This window comes from Spodoptera frugiperda, chromosome 29, assembly GCF_023101765.2.
Source record: "Spodoptera frugiperda isolate SF20-4 chromosome 29, AGI-APGP_CSIRO_Sfru_2.0, whole genome shotgun sequence".
Lineage (NCBI taxonomy): Eukaryota > Metazoa > Arthropoda > Insecta > Lepidoptera > Noctuidae > Spodoptera > Spodoptera frugiperda.
Window position 1 is genome coordinate 9185797 of NC_064240.1, and position 23562 is coordinate 9209358.

A 23562-nucleotide genomic window follows, 5' to 3' on the forward strand; every position below is an offset into this window, starting at 1 on the left:
TTTCAATACGGTGAGACATGTATTTTTAAGTGTTTGAAACCTAAGCTACAGTTCGCGACTGAAGTGGGATGCACATTCAACACGTAAACATATCATCAACGTTACCAAAAACAAACACGTCAAAACAGCGCGGTAACGTTAATAACGCTCACGTTGCCATCCATAGCTCTTTTCATTCGGCACGAGCCGGTGCAGGCTGTGTCAAAGCACGTAATTAGTATTTAGGAAGGTGGTAAGAAAGGCGAGGTCGTGGGCCAGACGTCGGGTATCGATCCGACGACCTACCCCACACTCACCTCCCAAAAGGGTGGGAAGTGGGGAGCCACGCACATCGAGCCACCAATTGACACACTTAAGGTAATACTTGGCACTTACGATGTCGCCTCGACGTACTGATGGCCAACGGAAACAAAGCCTGTACCTACCTACGTCAAATTACTCTATCGACTGAAACAACCACTACCGGACGATAGCCATGTAATCGAGAACAAAGAACCCACGTATCTCTTCAAAAACAATCGGATACAGCAAATCATATTGCATCTACGATTATTGTTAGCCGAGTAGCAGAAGTAGCTGAAAATTACAGAAAGCTCGACCCAGTTGGCTCCGAGCCCGCCCGTACATCGGAACATCGCGCACTTGCTTATAGAAGACATGTATCCATTTTATTTAACCTTGGAGAACTATAAACATATTATTCTGCATTTCTATGACTGAGATGCGATCTCTTTGTTTACTCTGTATTCTGTTTATTTGTGAATATTGCGTAGATATTGACACAGCCTGGATTAACGTATTTGGTGTCTCTATTTATTATTACGTTGTTTTTTGACTCGACTTTACCAGATCTACACTCTAGAATTCAATCTGAATTTCTATGCTCTTTAATTTACACTATTCTCGGGTGGTGCATATCTTCATGTTTCTGGAGACAATATCCTTCAGCAGATACATAGGAACGCGTTTGTATATTAGTAGACAATGCCACCTGCATTAACTAAGACACCTTAACCACCGTCTGTGAATTCGCAAGCCGTCGCTTCAAATACCTAGCATATTACTGTTGTAGTAAATTGTAATCGTCGTCTTGTAATAGGCTACTATTTTATTTATTTTCACTTACCGTTCTAATGAGCTACTGTTACTTGTACTACACACTCAAACCGTATGTAGTTAAGTACTCTAACTAACCACTTACTGTAATGAACTAAGTATTAAGTAAATGTTTTCCTCTAAACTGACAACAACTATTTCGAACCTAGGTAATTAAATACCGAAGATACTTTACAGTTTCCTAATAAATTCTCGTAAGTATTCATGACTGTGAAACCTTTCTAGAAAACCTGGGTAATTCCTTGCACATTCAATTCCCTTTATCTCGCTTTTCTCAAAACTAAATTCTCTGTTCTTTATAAAGGCAATTTCCGCAAAAGGAATTACTGGTGAAAATAAGCAGAGCACGCAGATTGTCCGGAGCGACGTCGCGTCGGCGCTGCACTTTGGGGTTGAGGACTAGGGGGGGTGGAACATTGGGGAGGTGGGTGGTGTAAAATCACCCGCAATCATTTATACCCGAACTGCCTGCAGAATTACTAGCCGTCACTAAATTCACGACACCACCCCTTGCACCAACTTTATTATGGCTTTCCCTAACAGCATAAAATTGAAATTGATAGGAATTATTTCTTGAGAATTGTAAAGGTAAATTCTGTTTTCAGAGAGGTTTGTTTGTTGGATCTAAGTTTTCTGAGGTAGCTTATTACGGAGAACAGCTTTTTTACGGTTAAGTAGGCACGAACTTGAAGCTTATGAAAGTTGTAGACGCTTCAGTGAGCTTGAACTTAGTTATGATAGCATCAAGGGGTTGTTATCAGACAAAATAAGATTTTTTGATCTAAATAATATTGAGTGATAGGTCATTGAACCTTAGTCTTTGTTGACTTAGGTTTTTGGTACCTACATAACACTTTATTTCAATACAAGGTACATCTTCCTAACAACTTGTTACGTCGATACTCGTAATTTAATCTCGTATCTTATATTCGTTAATCTCCAAAATATGTGCCCATGACAATTTTCTTGTCGCGTTATAAGGAAAAAAAAATGAGTAGTTCCTATTTCTAATGGAAAATTCCAAAATCCTATTAGGTATACATTTATTTAGTAAAAAAATGTTGACTGTTAAAAAACCAAATTAATGAAATCCCCAATTATCCTCAGAAAATCAGTAACTTGCATTAAATTTACGTCTAAGTAAAATTCAAGACTAAAAACGACACAAGCTCCCTCTATGCACGTATATACCCTACACAAGTACTAAGGTAGGTTCGCACATTGACAGCATTTGAGAGGCAACACGAGGCCACGTGGTGAGATGCGACGTAGCTATTTGTGTCAGGAGCTGTACCCGTGACCCACTTCGCAAACACCCCTCGGAGCCGCGTACTAGCGAACAGTACCGACACTGCCATATATTTTGGTCTAGGTTATGTCAAGTTATATTGCCGCCATTACAGTTTTATGCTAGGTATCCTCACGAATAAGATAGAATTTTTAAATAACGATTCAAGAATATATTCTCTTGGTTGTAGAATGAAAATCGAATGTGTTTAAATACGTAATGGTGTTTTAATCAATTTAGTGAAACCTACTAACTTAAATAAGTACAATTTTATGCATTTGAAACGTACTTACTATATTATTATTAAATAGGTAGGTTAATTATTCGCCTTCATTAAAATTTAAGTCAACAATTATACGGTTCTACGTATTTTTGCCCCTTGCTGATCTTACTGTAATCGCGTAGAAGTAGGGTATAAATCCCACCTACTCGTACATATTATATAACCTTAAACCACCGTATTTTCTACCATTAACGAGTGCAAAAAAATAATGAAAAGATATGTAAAATACCAATTTCAATTTCGCTACGTTCTGTCGCATAGCCTACCTAATAAAATAATATTGCGAGCCTATCTCTTTTCTTTACGCATTAAGGACTAACGCTATTGACTAAGTTTAGACCGATTTGGATGAAGATGCAGACTAGGCTCCTTGAAGGTAATTTCCTATAGTTTCCTAAATGAATGCAGATAGATAGACGCCGCGCCTTATGTATTAATAAAAAGAGTAACCTAGTAAATACATAGAGCCCAAGGCAAGCGTAACGTCATGATTAAATTTATTTTTTAAGGCTTAGCATAGCATCGTTAGTTTATTATGACTTTCATAAAAATTCGTTCGGAACGCACAGCTTCACTATAATTACACCGATAGGAAGAATGCGCTCTTCAGCCGGCTCAAGCTAACGGTTCAAATTAGCATTTTATAAAAGATGGTTCGCACTGGCGGCAGTGTCACGATAGCCGCTAATTGTGATATCTAATTAAACTGAATTCATGATAATTGCAAGAACCACATTAGCGCACAGTGGTAGCGCGGAGTAGACCGGTAAATTGGACGTATTCGTTAATCAGGCGTTATTAAAAGGATGTCTTAAAAAATAATACAACAGAGTTGCTTAAAAATATATATTTTTTAATTAGAGACATGGTCAAGATTTGTGTCTAGCACAATGTATTTACATAATCAATTGTACACTCAGAATGGCCTTATGTATGTGTCTTACACATATAAATATAATTTATGAACAATGTCTGATTAAAAGAAGTCATACAATAAAAGTCAGAGTCACTGGCTACTATTTCTACCTAAAGCTAAACCACTAAGGTCCATGGAGTTTCTTCAATACTGATTCGATATCAATATTCTGAATATTCGTAGAATTAAACAAATACTGGGCATCTGGATTGCTTTCATTATTTTCATTTAAAGTCTCCTCAGAACTATTACTACTTTGTATCCTTCTTTTCTTAACTTCAGCATTATCCTTAGTTTCTACATTTTCTTCTTCCTCTAACACTATTTGTATCTCATTCATTCTTTGCTCTTTGTAAGTCGGACTATGCGCCTTTAAAGGTGTGTCCAGACTTGTCAAAGTAGAATCAAATATTTCGAAACACTGCGCCTTATGATCTTTCATAGGCGTGTATAGCCTGTCCATATCTGAAATTGAATTGACTGCCACTTCTGTTTCCCTATAACTATATTCTCCTTCTGCTTCGTTTTCTGGTTCATTATTAAATAAGGTTTCAAAATGTGTTGCTCTTAATCTTATCGCTACTCCGTCATCTATACATACTTCCATACTAAACTTATCTTTTAATGTTATAGGCTGTCCTTGCCATCTATCTTTGGTGTCACTATTACATTGAACATAATTATTACTTTCTTCATGACATTCATACGCAGATAATTCTATTTCATCCTCTAAATCCTCATCTTGGACAATTTGTAATTCATTTGTCGTACTTGTATCAGTTTCAATACTCTTATTTAATATACTTTCATTCTTCTCAGATTGCTTAACCTCAGTAGGAGGAGTTGGTTTTGCACTAGGCGAATCCAGCAAATCTCTTTCTATTATTTTAGCCGTTTCAGCATCAAAACCTCTTTTAACCAAATCACTATGTAAATTGCCTGTGTTACTATTGGGTTTGTGTATATCGGTAACTGTTGTTGCAATGTATTCTTTTATTTTAGATATATCTTCACTTTCAACCTCTTTTGGTTTCCCATCTTGTGAGCCGTCGTCAGACCAACGTAACGCTAATTGTTCTGTATCGGAATCTAGCGAAGAAACCATTGAATGTGGGTTCTGTTTATTATGTTTATTGCTTGCATTCATATCCGGAGACTCGTGGCCCGAACTTTCAGAATTAAATGTTTTCGTACAATGTAGTTTCCTGGGCGTCGAAGATTTTCTCCGTGACTTGGTCGGAGCAGGACTTACTACTGGCGTAACATGAGTATTCTTTTCTTTTGCATTCAATCTCTTTTTCGGTGATTTAGAGGAACCCGATTGAGAAAACAAGTCTGTTTTCCTTCTAGATCTCTTATTATCCTTTATTGGAGTTAGTCTTCTAGGTTTGATCTTCATAAATGAATTTGGTCTATCCTTTTTCATAGGAGATTTTCGTTTTTTACTAGAACTCAGTTTTTTCTTTGCATCCGACTTGGTACTCGATGATTTTAATTTAGGATTTTTCGGTGTCTTTACGTTCACCTCTTTACTAATTTCAAGAGAGCTGTTTGCTACAGTAGTGTCACTACAAGATGAGATTTTCTCAATGTGATCATCTACTGGTTTTTCTTTCGTTTTACAGTTTATATTACTGCTACTGACATATGACACATTTTTCGTGCACTTCCTTACTGGCCTAGAACTCCTTTTACTGGTGGTTGCTGTATCATCGGGTACTTCCACAGGAGGAGGTTCATCTTTTGATGAAGACACTGGGCATTCTAAATCAGCGATTCGCAGATAGTCCTGATCATCTGGCTTGTAGTAGGACCCACCGCTAGAATAATCAGTCGCTCGAGACGAATACGATGGTGTAGCATGTGCAGGTTTTGGAGTATCAAAGAAACGAGGTGTAGGAATACTCATAATTTTAATATCTGATATCGGCTCATCTGGTAAAGATCCTAAAAATTTCGGAGTCTCCATTTGGATATCATACAAAGCTTGTTTATATGGGGTTTCTAGGAATTCTGATATATTTAATCTTGCCCCAATCTCATTCTGCAAAGATAACCTTTCTGCTTCAGGTGTTTCGTTAATGTCGTCACTGTTTGATTTGTTTGGATTGATTTCAATAAGTTTATTTTGACTGACTTCGGGAGGCTTATTTACTTCAGGTGGTACACTAGAATAAGCAGGTACTACAACGAAAGTTGGTTTGACTATAGGTCTGTTGTCTGTGTTTAAAGCCATTTGTGCGTACTGTTCCTCTTCCTCTTCTAATTTCCGTCTCTTTTTAGATTTATTAGGTTTAGGAGACAGTTTTCTTTTACTGCGTGGCTTTTTATTTTCTGTTTTCTCAACTTTTCCTGCTGTTTTATCCCCTTCCGATGGAGTGTCAACTGCTTTCTTATTCTTAGGTTTCTTAGGTTTAGGTTTGGACCTAGAAGGCGGATCGTTAGGAACACTCGCAGTTGCTAAGGCTCGCAGGTCAGCATCCCAATCACTTTTCTTATTTTTTATAACAGGCTGGATATCAGAATCTTTTTTCAGACTGTTATAGAGGCAGGACTCTATTTTATGAACTTTAACGTTACTCATATCAACAATATTATCCTTAGCTTTTGCTGTTTCAGTGAATACTAAGTTAGGACTCCTACTGACTACGACATCAACAGGATTCTCAGTGGTTTCACTAGGAGGGACTTCTTTTATTGTCTCGTGTAATATTCTCCTTGGTGTAGTGAAGTCTAATACTCTGATATGGGAATTTCTGCGAGGCGTAGAAGATGATCTTCTAAGAGGCGGAAGAACTTGTGGAGTATTTATTTGGCCTTCACCGGCTATAACATTATCTTTTGGAACAGACGCATTTTTAATATCGATAGTTTTTACTAACCCTGGTTCAGGTTCAGCAGGTTTTGGTTGATCTAAATTTGGGAGTTCAGCTTCTGGCTTTTTCGGTTCAGGAACGTTATTTGATGATACATCTATTACAAGAGGACCAAGGATGTTTGGTGCTGGAACAGTGTTTGTATTTACTTTCTGCATCTTTTGTATCTGTACAGGTTTTACTTGACACATATTCGGTGGGGGACCTATGGGGAAAAAGCATTTATATAATAAACTTAAGAAGAACGAGATTCTAACTAGATTAGAAAAGATATAAGAAATATGTTACCTGACGCGGGCACGACTATTATAGTAGGCATCGCCATAATTTCGTCCTTTGTATAACTAGTGCCAATCAAAGGTAGGGACTGATTGTAAGCTGGTCTACCGTTTATTAGAATAGTTTGCATTAATGGCGTCGAAGTCTTATTTATCGCTGGGAACGGCTTATCTACCTTTACATCCGATATAATTTTAATTTTTTGATCCTTAGGTATTAATCTAGGTTGACAATAGGAACGCGCTTGAGATTCCACTCCATCACTTTTTGGCATTCCATTCAAATTATTACTGAGATCCGTGTTTGTGTTGTTTGCAACTGAAGGCCTGCAAATGAAGAATAGTAGAAAATGAAATATGAAACTTGGAATTAAAAAACAATTACAAATGGCTCATATAACTAGCAAGTAAGTGACATAACTATGCAATTAAAAACAAATACACAATAAAAAGTATGTGTTTGTGTTGTAGACAATAAATAATATAATAAAAACTTACATGGTTGTGGAGTTTTCAGAAGTGCTGGAATCTGGTACAGGAACATTTCGGTTTTCATGTGCTAAAAGTAAATAACTATATAACTATTTGTAACAAAAAAAAATAATACTAATATATAGTATGAAGCTTAATAGCTTCATACAAAAACTTCGTACTTTTTTAAAAGGCGAAATAATTAGAATGGGTTGAAATGGGCGACAAAGAAATGACATTTTAAAGCAAACACTACAGTATACATACCTCGAACTCCAGAAGCAAAGTCTTGGAAAGAGCTATCATTGCTACTTCTATTCAAGCTATCAGATTGAGGTAGAACTGAACTGAACAATCTTGTGTCTACTTTAGACTTGTTGTTCTTGCAAACTTTCTTCAATATTGTATTGAACTCTTCAATCTTCTCTCTGCATTCCGGCGTATCGGTGGGTTTTGGCTGAAATATAATATTTAGAAAATTATAATAAGTTCGAAAAGAAAATTCCCCAACAACCCTTAAATTCCTTACCCCCAAAAGACCAGCACTTGTAATGCCTCTGGTGTTTCGGGTGTACAATGGGCTGCGGCGATTGCTTATTAAATCGCTTTGTTGCCAAGAAAGAATTTTAATTACCTGGCAAAGAGTATTAGGTATTAAGTTTCCATATTTCTTTCTTTCTTAATTAATTAGAGCCTTGATTTAATTACCTAATAACCAATTTTAATCCCAAATCGATCTCTTGTTAGAAACTCTATAGAACTAATGTTAAAATCGATCTTAATCTAAAGATTTTGGTTTGATATTGGTTATTGAAAATAGCAGTAAATAAAACAACAACATTTGCAGACTTTATCATTGTATGCCAGTATGCAGCTGATATGTTATATTAATCTCAAATTAAATACTGCACTTATCAAAATTCATGTACTGATAGGCCATAATTTTCGACCTGTATAATAATGAATGTGATACAATCATATAAAATACGGATCGCATTTCATTCCTCGAAGATTTATGTCATAAGTATCATTTTAAAATAACTCACTAATAGATGGTTAAAAATACATACTAAACTTAATTTCTATTAAGCATAAGGTTCATTTTACATTATACAGATACAATTTCTACCAGTATTTCATTAGTTTCGAATTAGACTCTGTCTAATATGACTGATAATCCCATGTTTTTATAATAACATGATTTTTCCATTATCTGTAGCTTGATATGGCATTAATAACTATGCGTAATATGCCTGCATAATGATATGAGTAAGTGTCTATTCCAACTGATAACACATATTCATTATTTCTGACTGACTCATTGGCCTAAAGCCTCCAAGCACAATCCCATAAACAAGAAATCTTAGATTCTACCATTTACATAATGTTTGCCTTGAAGGAAAATCATCCAGACTTCTCCCGCCTTGGGCGAGGCGAGGTCCGGAGTATCAGACTCAGCTGACTAAAAACCACCCCAGTCATATTCCTGCTTTTCAAGCCAGAGACCAGTAAACCTGCCTAGCAGGTTACCAGTCAGTCAGACCTATCTGATAATGTTTGCCTAGGTATGATCTACACTCCAATATCATGTACGAGTCTATCCCAATGGTCATTGATTTTCCAAAAATGTGACTAGCCCATTGCCAGTACAGCTTGCCTTAACTTTTTACATAAAAATAAACATACTCACAATTGCATTCAAAGCGATGGAAGAGCTCTCATTCAATTTAATTTGGGAACTATGGGTATTAGAACTTATATTATTCAGTACATTGCCACTGTTGTTCAAAACATTTGAAGATTGCTTTGTAATATCATTTAATCCTCCACTGGACTCTAAACCCACTTCCTTTTCCAAAACTTTCACATGCTTTTTGCGAATTCCATGGTTACCTGTAATGGAACAACCACATCTTAGTAAATAACTCAGTTTTCTACATAATGTGCACACAAAAAGTAAATAAATAAATTCAAGTAGGTAATAAACCGATTTAGAAATCTTGCAAAAAAAGGCAAGTCATTGATTTTGACTAAATTATACTGATGTTTTTTTAAATCTACACTTGACCTCATAAAACAACATTCTGTCTAGTGAAAGCTAAAAGACAAGGACAGATGAATATGTAAATGGTCAAAAAGTCTTTTTAGGTGCTATTAGAGAAAAAAGATCTTTAAGGATGAAACATCATACAAATATAACTTCCTGCTCACAGCTTCAGCCACATTATTAAAAACAAGGTGACCTTCACAACCACTAGGAAAAATTGCATCAAAATCTATTAAGTTGTTTCAAAGTTAACTTTGCTTTTTTAGCAAACAGACAGACACAATATTAAACTTTGTATTATCCTTACATATTACAAAATGAAGTTCCCTTTTGTGTGTGAAGACACAAAAATTCTACTGGTAGAATTTTTTATAGTTTTCACACTGTTTCTTGAGGAAGGTTAAATTGTATTATGGTTAAAGGTTAAATTGTAATTACCAGGGAGATCTTCCAAAGCCGTTGTTTCAACACAACTATCCAGACTCATGTCCAGACAGGAGCCAGACTTCTGTTTGCACTTACAAGAGCCAGACACACAGCTGCATACATCACAGACACTTTGTTTCGAAGCTTGTGATGAATTTACTTTGGATATACTGTAACAGAATGAGCAATATTCATATTATAAACAGGTTTTCTATAAGAATTACAAGAAAAAGTAGAATTTAACATTCAAATTGTGACTTGTATAACCTAAAATTTGTTTCAATATTTATAATTTTTGATGCTTTTTCCTTAACAAAAACTGTAACTTTATCTTCTAAGTATTATATCTAAGCTACAATGCTAAAATAAGTACCTATGTTTCATTGTAAAGTGACTAAACTTGTATTACTTGTTTGTGTGTGTGTGTGTGCAATGTAATTTACCTGAGTTTATCACTGGAAGTATCCTGTAATTGTATTTTGCTTATATCAGCATTAATAGCTAAGAACTTGACAACATCTACAAGATTTGTACATTGCACCAACTTCTTCCTCAGTATAAGAGGTTTACATGTCTCCACTGAAATAGAAAAACATAGTTTATTGAAAACATAAAACATTCTTTACAATCATATGCATACAAACAGGAACTTATATGAAACTGTCTATCAGTATGATAATAAAATTAGTTTTTAGTTGTGCTTATCAAATAAACTGTTTGTTTTTGTATATTTTTTGTTTAGAAACTGTCTACAGACAATACTATTAGTAATACTTTGATAGAAATGGTAATTGCATGGTAATCTGTGTGACAGGGTTTCCTAGTGCATATTCCAGTCCCCCACAAACCATAGAAAGTGTTTAAATCAATATTTGATTAATTACAGACCAAATAATCTATCCTACATTAGTTAAATGTTACAGAACTATATTACAAGAATTATGATTGAAAGTTAAAAAGCAATCTGCTAGACTTCTTACATTATAGAGTCTGAAGTCTTAAAAGCAACCATATTTAATAGGCTGTCTATAGAAAACATGCTTCAAGATTAATAAACTGAATAAAAGTTAAAATAAAGGTACTAAAGTTGAGCAAGAAGGAATCATATTAGAATATCAATAAAGTTATAAAATACCAAACAAATAAAAGTATTTAGGTATCTATTTTACTAACACTAAATGTTAGCTGTTTTTGTTGGTCATCAAACAGGTGTTAGGGTCAAAACAATAAGACTAAATAACTAATTGCTGTATGAAAACTTTCTTATAAGCTGTGCTTGCTTTCATAAATACATTATTATGTAAATACACATTCCCCTACAAAGGACAGCAGAGAAGTAGGTTAATACTATTTTGAAATACTGTGACATAACACAAATTGCGTTTTTAGATTCACTGGCCATGTGTAGGGATAAATTCATCAACTTGCAAAGCAAGTACCAGAGCATTCAACATAAAAACATGCTAAATAAAACGCGCCAGAGGCTTGTAGATGTTTTAAATACGGAGGGGAGACACCTCTATACTGACCATATATTTTTACAGCCCTATATTCTGCCAGAATATTCTTGAGTGATGTCATAAATATCCTGTCATATTCGTTTCTTAGAGCATCCAAGTAAGGGCTAGCTTGTAAAAACTCATCATACGCAGTCATAAGCTGCTCCTCAGCCAGATATCCTACAACATAGAACAAAGAAATCAAACATCAGTTATCCCGTCCGTTAATTGGGATCGTTATATTCCCGCCAAATACTCGACATACCAAGCACTAGTTTCGCCAAATCTTGTGAAGGAAACGGAGGTAACGACATTATTCTTCAATATATGTGCACTTCACGATTTATTTACATAGATGCAACAAGAAAAACAACACAAATTACAAAATATAATAAAATAAACAGTCCACCACTTGCACTAAAATCCTGCACATACACAAAAGTCACAAAAAAACATAGAAACACGAAACACACATAGACATTAGACAGTTACATTGAATACAGATAAATAATACTCAAGTTCGATTTTTCATAGACAATATTTTAATTCTACTAACTTTGATCCATAATAAAATTTATAATTATGAAAACGAACACTTCTTGTAGTTCGTTTTAACTTCTTTTAGTTTATTTAAGGGTCCTTTATCATTATTATCTGCTCAACCATCCTTCTACACTTCTGCCCTTAAACTATACATATTTTAATCATGAGGAAATGAGATAGACCTAACGAATTATCGAATAAATACTCAACATTATATAACTGAGTATTGATTAATTTCTGAGAAATTGCTCGTCTCTATAAGACATATATAGTCGATTTAAATTATCGACTAATTTAAAGTTTTGACAGTTAATTGACAGTGTCATTAAAAATGTAACGCCAATTCGCCATTTTTATGCCACTGGAAGCCATTTTTCAATATCAGTTGTTAAAATTTACGCGTTTGTAATTTTGTACTGTATCTGTGAACTTAATTTTGTTATTTTTTTACTTATAAACAGTGTATCTTGATTTTGATAACCATGAGTAACACAACATCAACACCGCTCTTTGCTTGTTCGCGTTGTTTCTCAAGACACCCTTTCGAGGAATTATCAACTGGGGAACAACTTTGTAAGGTATGTACGTCACATACAATGAATATAAAACACGATATTGATCGGTTAATTATTTACTATGTTTATAGTTGAGTCTGATGGGAACTGGGTTTGCGCGGGTGCGTCACAATTTACTGTTATTTTGACGTAAGTAAGTGACGCGTTTGTTGTCTGATATTTCAGGAATGTCGCGGATCTTTCCCTGTCGTCAAGTGCACGTACTGCCGTTCTGAGTTTCAACAGACAAGGTCAGTGTCAGCTGCCAGGGCATGTGCTTATGAATTGCGTTGTAAGATGTAGAAATCTGAAACAAAAGGTTTCTTAATGCGTCGTCACTTTCACTATGAAACTTGTTACACTTCACATGGTTGTAACAATTTACACATTAATGAATCAGCTGACTTATCAACACTAGTTGATTCCATTTTAGTTATCAAACATACAAACTACTCCTAATAAGTTTCTAAATGACTTACTATACATTATTCATGTAAATACAATAATATTTTCATTGATGACACTTGTTGGAATCGTATGTAAAATATTTACATAGTGTATTTTCTTATAGCAAATCGAATACATCATCGATTTGTAAGAAGTGTGAGGCCAACGTGAAAGCTTACGGCAAGCCTACAGCCTGTGAATATTGCAACATCATCGCTGCATTTATTGGTAAGCATGAGAATATTGTACTACAGGGAAAAACTTACTTTAATTGTTTTACTTTTAGGCTTATTTCTGTATGACAAACAAAATAATAAAGCATGGCCTACTAGATTTATTCCAATCTTAAAATTTAAAATAACTATATTATTTCAATTCAAAACTATGTGAATTGAGCTTTATAAGTTTATTAGTTATAATTAATGTTTATGTTACAAAGATCTATCAATTCTATTATAGTCAGTTTTTTTATTCCTGTCATAATGAACAATTACATAATTAGTTATTTAATCAAAATTACTTAATTAACTTATTTATCTTAATTAACTAATTAAAGATTTTGTATTTTTGAATTTACCTTCATAGTTAATAAAATTAGTGTAACAGTTAGCAGATTTTATATACAGAAGCAAGTTTATTTGTAGGTTTCGTATATATGTATTGCAGTATATGTTTTGATTACAGTTTGAAAACTATGTACTGACACTTCATTAAAAATTAGGTAACAAATGCCAACGGTGTGCTAACTCTGAGCGCAAGTACGGGCCAGCGGTCACCTGTGAGCAGTGCAAACAGCGCTGCGCTTTTGACCGCCATGATGATAGCAAAAAGGTATTTTAATTTAATAAAGTACATTGTTATATTTATTTATTGTTTCTATGTTTATGTACATGACCGAAACACACATACAATATTGAGACATGACAGAAGTATCAGCTGGTTTATTTAAGACTTAATTTTTTTTATTTGATTTCTACAGAGTTTCCATTTTTGTCGACTATACTGCTGGTGTTGAGTGGAGATGGTCACTTGAAGTTTTAATTATTCTGCATTCAACATACACCCAAACAATATCAGACATGACCGAAGTATCAGCTTGTTTATTGAAGTTTTAATTTTTTTTTCTTTGATGGAAACCAGGTTTCCAATGTTGTCGACTATACTGCCAGTGTTGAGTGGTGATGGTCAATTGAAGTTTTAATTATTCCGCATTCAACATACACCCTGGATTGTAGTCCACCGATACCATTGAATCAATGTTTTGTACATGTATATCGTTTTATAGCAGTATGTATGAGTGTAAATTAAATCACAATTATCATTTAGGTAACAGAGAGTACAGTTCCCTAAAGAAAGGAGGATCCTCTGACTAGGCGAGGTGATGAATGAATTCTTGTTAGTTGGGATTTTCTATCCATGTTTATTTACATGTAAACTTCACACGTGCGATGTAGGGTTTTATGACGTCATCCGTTGTTCATCGTCTGTGTGCGACTTCTATCATCTGTCACTTGTCATGTGTCGCTACAATCACTTGAGCATTCAGTCTTGATGTCTTACTCAACACTAAACGCCACAGACAATAACCGGAAAAGAAAATACAAAAATAAATAAATATTTTTTTAATAGGTCGCATACAATAACATGTTCAGTTTACAGTCGCAGATTTTCCTTATTTAAAATAGATATTACTGTACAACTTCAAACACAATAATGTTTGAAGTTGTAATTTCTTAGAATTAGCAAAGTTGAATGGATACACTACTTAACTAATAAAGGCTCTTTGTGACTCGAACGCCTGCGACCTCCGGTTGCAATTATGTAATAAGTGGTACTACTACCTAGTTAGCTAGCATTGACTTGACTAACTTGTTAATTTCATAAATATTTACAATAAATATGTACTTAAGTAAAGGACATTGTCCCTGTTCTTTAGCAGTAAACCTATATCCCTACTTCGCTTCTACATTGAGGTTCTGTTTGTTAAATCGTTGTTTCTTAGTAAAATAAATGGTAAGACTAAAATTATTATCAAAAATAACAAAACAAAATTGACTACATACTGCAACGCCACTCACGCCTTTTATCCCCGAAGGGATAGGCAAAGGTGCACAATTCATCATGACTACATACTCTGGTTTAATTACTTATTAGTTAGTTTCCTAAAATGGTTTTTTTCACCGACGTCCAAGCCTATTTCGCTAATAGGCTATTTAACACAAACAACAAAGCAATACATCATTTACTAACCCATATTAATATTTAATAAATAAAATGAATATTTTACACAAATCATAACGCGCAGTTCAATGACCTCTAAAGCAGGACAGAATGGTATAATATTCTCTATTCGAATAGGAGCATTTAATTAGGTCTATAATATCGTTCCTGTTATTGAAATTGCACTAAAAATTGGAACAAAATACTAAACAAGTAGGCACAAACGACCGACATTTTGCACCTGTTGATCGTAAAATATTTTCAACAATGCTGATAACAAACTTAAGAGTTGGGATTCGTGAAATCACACACACAGAATCATAATAGAAAAAAGCGACTTAATACTGATTATGTTGTGGAAGGCAATTGTTCTCTGTTGTACGGGTTACATAGTTATGTATTTGAGTATTTGCCGCCAAACGGATCAAACTATTGAGATTAGGAAACATCTGTGTTGCTTCTTTGCTGTGTTCCTTGACTTTAAAAGTTGAACATCAGACAAAAATCTGTAAAAACTTTATCAATGCCCAATTAATATTCAGATGTCCAACTAGAACTTACACTGGGAGCAGTATCTAACTATCAAGCAATTCATTAAGAAGTTAACTAAAACAATTAAACATTTAAAAGAGCAAGGATTTGTCTAAAAGTTTTACCAAGAAAAGCCCAAATAAACTGACTAACAATGAGGCACCATGCACTTCTAAAATGATCCTGTCCTCTGTAAATACAGTCTAAAAACTTAATACCAATACATGACTCCCCCTAAAAATGTCAATTTTAATGATTGTTGCAGGTTGACGGTAAGCTCTTATGTTGGCTGTGCACCCAGTCTCTCAAACGGGCATTGGCCAGGACCAAGCAGCATATGTCGTCTGTGGACAAACATAAGCATAGGGGACACAAGTAAGTTCATTTACCAAATATCCCAGAAATTACTAATTAAACACTGGATATCTATTACAGATATTTCCGATATTTAACCCTTAAACTGGCAAGCACTTTTATTTCTTAAATTTGTCATTTTTATGTTAATTTATTATGATCCCAGAGGAGTGAAAAAAATTATGGAAAAAATCTGTATATTACAGTTTTCGCGAAAACCTGTGTACTTCAGAAGTACACCAATTATAGTGTAAACTACGTTTGTACTACGTGTAGCACATGCCAATATATCACTAATACTCATTTTGTTAATTTATTACTTTATTTACAAAAAATCATCACAAACAAAAATTATTTAGTATGAAATTGACGTCATCAGTCACGTTCATACTCTGCAAGATTATTTCGGAGAGTGCGAGGTGGAATTGCACAACTTGATTCCCCCTAGTCCTTTCAATCATCGAATCACAAGACAATCGGCGAAGTGCCACCGCTTCATGGTAGATATCCCACCCATCTCGCATCAAGCGCTTTGTTTCAAGCTTACTTATGCGAACTGCTAGAGAGTGAAATTCTTTGCCGGAATCTGTGTTTCCTGATGTGTATAACCTGGGTGTCTTCAAAGTCCGAGTGAATAGGTTGCTTATGGGCAGACGTGTTATCGTAGGCCGCATCATCACGTACGAACAGGCGAGATAGCAGCCATACGTCAACCCATCAAATTAAAAAAATGACTCAACTTTTGTTATTATAATATATAAAATATAGAAATAAAATACATATTGATTAACACTATGCATTTGGCAATGTACTTCGTGTATACCAAAGTCTATTTCGTACTGATCTGGCAACGGTATTCACGGAGTACATACTTTGATTCTAGCTTATAATATTGTTATTACGTAAATTAGAGCAATAATATCGAATATTTTATGTTACTTGTTAGGCCCCCTTGTGCCCCAAAGCCAAAAACCCAGAACTCCCAAACGAAAAAGTAAAGAAAACAATAAAAACCTTACCCGGGTCGCAGAGACACCAGACCGTTTCGAAAAAATTTTGAATTTGACAAATTATTTTCGATTTTATCACAATTTACAATAAATTTCTACCAAGATTGACAATTATTGCTACTTATTTAATATAAAAAAATTGTTTTTTTTTTAATATTTGGGTCATTAGATTTTTTTAAAGTTTATGGTATTAGTGGAGTACAGTGCCAATTTAAGGGTTAACGACTACTTTTATATGAATAAGTTTAGTAATTGGAAATAAACAAGTGACTGTAAGATAAAAAGAAAACCCTTTGTTCTATGGACAATATTTCACTATTGATATTCTTTCTTGATGTCCTTTCTTCTCATGTGCAGTATACAATATTGAAATAAAATGTTGTAATATTTCAATTATTGGAAACAATAATTTTTATATTTTAAATTACTTACGCATCATCACTTACCATCAGGTGAGATAACGGCCAAAAGTCGACCCAATAAATGTAAAAAAAACTACGTTTTTAAAGTATTTTATCTTTTCTAGGTCCAGGAGTGGCCACAAGGAGAAACGCAAGTCAGACATGATGAAGTCGATGAACTCCAATGACTCTTCGCTGAATGACTCGCAGCCATCGGAGAAGAAATCTAAGATGAACCCGTTGCAAGGTAAGCATCACTCTGCATCCCACACACAACATTGCCATTGGAATTATAAAACAATTGTACATAATTAAAGTACCTACACTAAATCACCAAACAATAATTATACATAGGTACTTAAAAGTACCTCCACTAAATCACCTGTTATGTTATTATTCCTGTTTAAATGGAGGATAAATATAATATAAAAATATCCATAATTAATTATTATATATAGACTCCAATTAACTACCGAAATATTTCAAAATGGAGAAACCATTAGTACTTTACCTAACTTGAGGATAATAAATAACTGCTCTGCAGTATAACGCTGGCGATCGCTTGCGAGTCAGTTATATCTACGTAGGTAGTTAAAATGTTCTATACGATTTGAATCATGCCATCTCGCTTACTCTCGTGTCTCTCTCTTCATTATATAAGCTGCTTCCTTTCTCTCACGCTTGCGTATTTATTGGGTCTTCATAACAGTGTTGCATTAAATTTCCCATCTGTATAGTGTGTTATCTAAAAGCTACCTAAAATCTAGTATATTTAGAAACCATAGTGGTTTATCATGCTTTCTAAATTAGACCGTTTTACAACATGACACAGTTACATAAATGCCCTTTTTCGTTACCCGTTTATTATTGAAGCTTTCAAAATTCACCGTCTTTGTCATTTCTATCAATGAAATGAGAAAGACTAAGTAGATTAGAACAAAATTTTATTTTTAATCAATTGGCGATTCGAAGTTCTTTTGTGGATACGGCGGCAGCGTGAGGTCCGGCCCGAAACCACTCGGTAATTTCTCAACAAGAAGACACATGAACAATCTACCAAAATGTCATGACGCGACCCCGGGATATGCAGCACAATGTTTTAATGTTTTTCCACAGGTTGTAAATATGAACATACTAATAATCAACTTTTTGTTTTCTTGTTTTTTTTTCGTTCTTAGTTATATTTCGCTCCATAGGTGAACTGGACCCCAACAGTTCTGACCATGTGGTAGCAATGACGCAGCTCAAGGAGACGATTGCCAGCCTACAGAAGAAAGTACAACAGAAGGACAATGAGTTACTTGCCAAAGATAAATTGGTGAGTATATTCAACATCATTTATTCATCAAACCTTAAAATATTATAGACCTCCAATAAATAGTTTGCAATTTGCGAAATGATGCAAATACGAGTTTGGTTGAAAAAATGGTAGCTCCAGTTTTAAGACATACTAATAACATGTTTCTTTAATTTCAGATCACGGAACTTAAAGCCCAGCACCTAAACAACACACAGGATCTACGGAACGAGATGAAGAACAAGGAGCGGCTGAATGAGACCAAGTTTAACCTAATGAACACTAAAATACAGAATCTGCTCAAAGAAGTCGCGACACTAAGCAAGTCCGCTAAAAAAAACAATAAGAACACAAAGATCGCGCTAGCCAATACAGAAAATAGCGGCAGTGGAACCGACAGCCCGAGCACCAACTAGAACAATTTTCAACCCTAACCCTTTCATTTCTAGGTATATTATTACTCGACAAAAACAATGGAAAAATACTTTCCTCTTATTTTTTTACTCTACAAATGGTTTTATTTGTAGAATTTTTATAATCATAAGCGTAAGTAGGTTTCAATTTAACGACATGATAGTTTTTAATTTATTACGCAAACTTGATAAAGTTTTTACCGTTTTATCTAAAGTACATTAATTAATTAATTTATCCTGTAGCGTCATATTGTTACGTGTATAAACTGATGCGGGTTTAAAAGGTATTAAGTCTATGACTACTCAGTTAACAAAGAGATATGATGATAATTTGGAGATTATTTTTTGTATAATTTGTCTTCAGTATCTGTGTGTCTAAACTGAACAGTTTTTCAAAGTAAACCTTTAATGTTGAACTACATAGAATAGTGCACAACAATCTAACGTGTAGGTTATTCTTATGTTTCCTAGGATTGTAATAGTCTAAATTTATTAAATCTGTATCATATCGCATTTTTTATTTTTGTATCAATTCTCTTGTTATTATTTTTTAAGTAGTTGTACAGTCTTGTGACAATGAAAGTAGTGTATACCTAATAGGTAGATCAGTTTGTATTCACGAATACGTTTTTAAATAAAGAACTACGTTATCGGAGTAAGTATTCGATGTAAAATAAATTATGAAAATAAATAAAAAAAAAGAAATGTGTGTCGAATTAAATTATTATAAATTATGTTAGTCCGATAGAAAAGAGGTTTGATGTAAGTGAGATATTGTGTATTGATGTTAAATGTGAGCTGTTTTATTTGTACACGAATGTTCGCCTCTTTGATGGTGCGTTCACATTATTGTGGTAGTGTTGGTACCCCATACACCGTGTTTCAATGTGCACGCACCATACTGTGATCAAATCCCGGACTGAAGTAAATCTGTCATATCAGTGTTAACAATAATTATGATTTATTATGCAACGTTTGATTCGAATTGGTTTAAGTATGTGTGAGAGATATAGGTTAACAATAATAATACGACACACTAATAAAACATTAAATAAGACTATCAGTGTTACTTTTGTAAAATTGGAATTAAACGGCAATACTATAAAAAAGAAACTGATATAGCGAGGCCATCGCGATAGTTACTTAATATCTTGTTATAGCTAAAAATGAAACTGGATGTTTTTAAAAAAAGACCTTATTTTGTTAAGAGTACAATTGATTTTTGGCTATGATCCTCGAGCTAAGGCGACATGGATATTGTAAAGATCACAATTTTAAAATATAGCTGTAAGATGTTTTGTAAACATTGTTTTGTGATTATTTTCTAATCAAACTTAATGTTTTACCACGTGACGCACACTTGACTATAAAACATGTAAATACTAAAAAATATAATGTTAAGCCAATGTTTGTAAATCAAAAAGTATTGTGATTCAATGAGAGTTATCGTTTTTTGGTTTGTACAAGAAGTGGAAACGAGGGATAATTCGATAAAAGCAAGATCAATATCGAATAGTCCACAAGGCGTCCTCTGCTTAAGATAGGCCTTCCCCAAGACTTCAAATAAAGATTCTTTAATTGTAATGTGTTAGGAGGACGTACATGACTTAAAACTACATCAACGCCATCTAGGAAGAACAAAAACGACAGCTCTCATTGGCAAAAGTTATTGTAAACGAATATTTGAAACATATTCTCAAATTGTCTGTATAACTATCTTTTGATATTTGTACCTAACCTATGTTATAGTTAAGCAGCCATAGATGATAAATACGTTGATTTTCTTTTATTTCTAGTCTATAAAGCTGCTTGGCTATAACGGCCACATCTTCGCTTCGCCGTCCTGGCAGTAAGCGGGTTGGTGGCCAAACGCAGACTTATCAATTTAAAAAAAACGTGTACATTTGAAATGTTATCTAAGCTGTAAGAATAAATGTCATCTAATTATTTATTACCTTTCCACTACTAAAATTGTGTCGAATAGTTCTGGAGGTAATATTTGAAATTACTGTAGAACAATTTTATCATAAGCTATGCAGACTTTGTTTTGTTATTGTGTACAAATATTTAAATTCCATTGTAAAATAAAATCGATTACTATCAACATCAGTACACTTAGTACGAGTTTGCTTTATGTTTAAAGTAATCGAAACGAGAGCGCGTTCGGCGCTCTGATTGGGCGGCTCAAATAAACCAACCAATCAAAGCGTCGAACGCGCTCTCGTTTCATTTCGTTTCCTTTAAACATAAAGCAAACTCATACTAAGGGTACGGTAATGTTCTAATTGTAAGTTGTCACGTGTGTCTAAATATTAAGGATAGATATAAACTAGTTAACAAAATCTTAAAAATATATTACGAAAACAAACTTCTCGATGCTGTGGAACAAATATTCCAATAGAGTTACGACCTGAAAAAATAAGTATACTTGTTAGTGAAAAATGAATGAAATAAAGTGTAAAATTAAATTATTTTCTTTTATTTTGCATTTTTTGTGTGAATTTAGTACGGTTGCGATTTCCAATGCCGTATTTTTGGTAATTTTTTAGTTGGAACGACAGATATGATAAGGAAATGAGCGGAACACGTCTCTTAATGGGTATAAACAAAACAAAAGTGTCATTTACTCGAGTAAATGACACGTTTTGCTCGTAAAATGTAACGCTCTGTCCATCTTCATCCGCCGTCATACCTTTTATCAGTTATTGTTTACACTTCCTCGAAAACAACTTAGTTTGGGGAACAAACATGACAAAATATAGGGCTGTCAAGGTGAATTTATGAAATTCCCCATAAGATTTCTTTTTTATGGAATAGGAGCATCGCAAACGACGGATCACCATTAGGTGGACTGGACAACTGCAACACCAGAGGAGTTTACAAGGCCGGCAACGCACTTGTAACGCCTCTGTCTCTATCTATCTTCAAGTGTCCAAGGGCGGCGGCGATTGCTTACCATCAGGTGATCCGTCTGCTCGTTTACCGCCTTATTCCATAAAAAAGTTCAACTCAGTTTCTCCTGTGTAGTGGATGTGTTTATTCACAAACAACATAGATCCAGATCTGGAACAACAAATTATTGGGGATCACACAAAGTCCAATCTGAGAAGCTTTACTCAACAGTTAGTTACTGCACCAATCTTGCGGTCTACCAGCGTTTTCCTACTTAATTGTGTCGTTTCGTAGAGTGTGTAGGTAGCATTGTATTACAATTTTGTTTCATGGGTTTCCCTTCAAATAGATCCTTTAGTACCTAGGTACACGCTTACGTCATAAAAGTTCTATAATTAATTAAACAGCTCGTTATAAATTGAAGCAGGTAAATTATTTACCAAAAAAGGTTGAAGTATGAAGACTATGAAGAGCATTTAAATACTAATTGTTTCAAACAAGGAAATTAATGCAATACACATACTTAATACATAGTTTTTGGTTTTTACACTATGTATTATTCCGGGCATTGTTTCAAGTTAGGCAGCTCGTTATTATTGCATTATTAGCTGAAGTGATGACTAAGGTCATCTGTCTTGCCAGAGCCGGATTAACCTTAAGGCAGAGTAGGCAACTGCCTAGGGGCCCAGCATCGACAGGGGCCCACTGCACTGCAAAAAAGTTTTAAGGATCGAACGATAATGATAATCAACTTTTTTCCAACGCATGTCGCACTTTATATATTATATAGAACCATTTAGTATCTAATGTCAGAACTAATATAATCTTGTTGGATGCTATCAGGCAGTAGCGTTTTACGACAGTGAATTGAAAAGGGACTATGTGCTTTGTGTGTTTAAACTCTGAATAGAAGTAGACTAGACTGTTGAGTATTAGTTATTTTTATGAAATACATGACGAGAGATCACATGATTCACATGATTTCATACATATTATAGTCAGTCAAAGTAGATAAAGAAAAGGGGCCCGAAAATTGCATTGCCTACAGGCCCATGATAGGGTTAATCCGGCCCTGGGTTGCCTTGTTTGGAAAATTGCAACTGGGCTAGTAAAATACTTATAACAATTATACTTACGTAGGTGCGTGCGTTGAAATTTTGCGGTTTTCCGCGGTTACAATCCTAATTGAGTCCTATTAAGTCGTGGTGACGAATGTCATGTGTCCTAATTAATTGTCTAACAAAAGAAGTCAATACCCTATACCTAAGGGAAAGGCAGGAAGGAAAAAAATTGAAAAATTAGACTATTAGGGATACGTTTTATATTTTCAGAAACTAAAACCCCTTATTTTTAAGTTATTTTTAATGTCTTTTTATTTTATTAAAATACGTTGCCCTACTGGAAGTTTCTTCTGTCGTGGGTTAACAAACATACAAGTTCACATACACTTCCCGAAACCGGGACAACAAATCGTGGGTAGGTACCTAATACAAATAATGGCGAGAATCCTGCTACACGTGGGGCGGCAGCTGGTGGCCCAACCACATTGAACCAAAGATATTGTCAGCTTTTCTTAATATTTTAATTCCAGTTTAGCTCTAGGTACATGTTAGTTTACAGAATTTTTACTACTTACCTAGTGTCTATTAATGATCTTGAAATCTATGGATATAAATGCGACCCATACGATACCTGTAAGG

General features: G+C 34.4%; 2 protein-coding genes and 1 long non-coding RNA gene across 4 annotated transcripts; 1 reads left to right on the forward strand and 2 right to left on the reverse strand.

The window, feature by feature from the left end:
- Window positions 1–3519: 3519 nt before the first annotated feature.
- LOC118268325 (uncharacterized) lies at window positions 3520–11693 on the reverse strand. The gene is made up of 9 exons (XM_035582771.2): window positions 11466–11693; window positions 11231–11380; window positions 10145–10280; window positions 9714–9871; window positions 8919–9121; window positions 7496–7685; window positions 7256–7316; window positions 6768–7084; window positions 3520–6684 (listed from the first exon to the last, which is right to left on the reverse strand). Exons 1-9 carry the CDS (start codon window positions 11512–11514, stop codon window positions 3728–3730), a joined length of 4221 nt encoding a protein of 1406 aa, XP_035438664.2. The 5' UTR covers window positions 11515–11693; the 3' UTR covers window positions 3520–3727.
- A 373-nt stretch (window positions 11694–12066) lies between these two features.
- Window positions 12067–21438, forward strand: LOC118268358 (protein FAM76A). 2 transcript variants are annotated; one of them, XM_050706621.1, is made up of 8 exons: window positions 12067–12321; window positions 12484–12548; window positions 12869–12972; window positions 13466–13575; window positions 15761–15870; window positions 17386–17507; window positions 18457–18578; window positions 18737–21438. In XM_050706621.1, the coding sequence occupies exons 1-8, from the start codon at window positions 12226–12228 to the stop codon at window positions 18971–18973; spliced, it is 966 nt and encodes a 321-aa protein (XP_050562578.1). In that variant the 5' UTR covers window positions 12067–12225; the 3' UTR covers window positions 18974–21438. The 2 variants fall into 2 exon arrangements, with proteins under 2 accessions (XP_050562578.1, XP_050562577.1); XM_050706620.1 differs by having other exon boundaries at window positions 12074–12321; window positions 18439–18578.
- LOC118268359 (uncharacterized) lies at window positions 12359–12925 on the reverse strand. The gene is made up of 2 exons (XR_004783019.2): window positions 12777–12925; window positions 12359–12604 (listed from the first exon to the last, which is right to left on the reverse strand). It is a non-coding gene; the product is annotated as an uncharacterized LOC118268359 (long non-coding RNA).
- Window positions 21439–23562: the final 2124 nt, after the last annotated feature.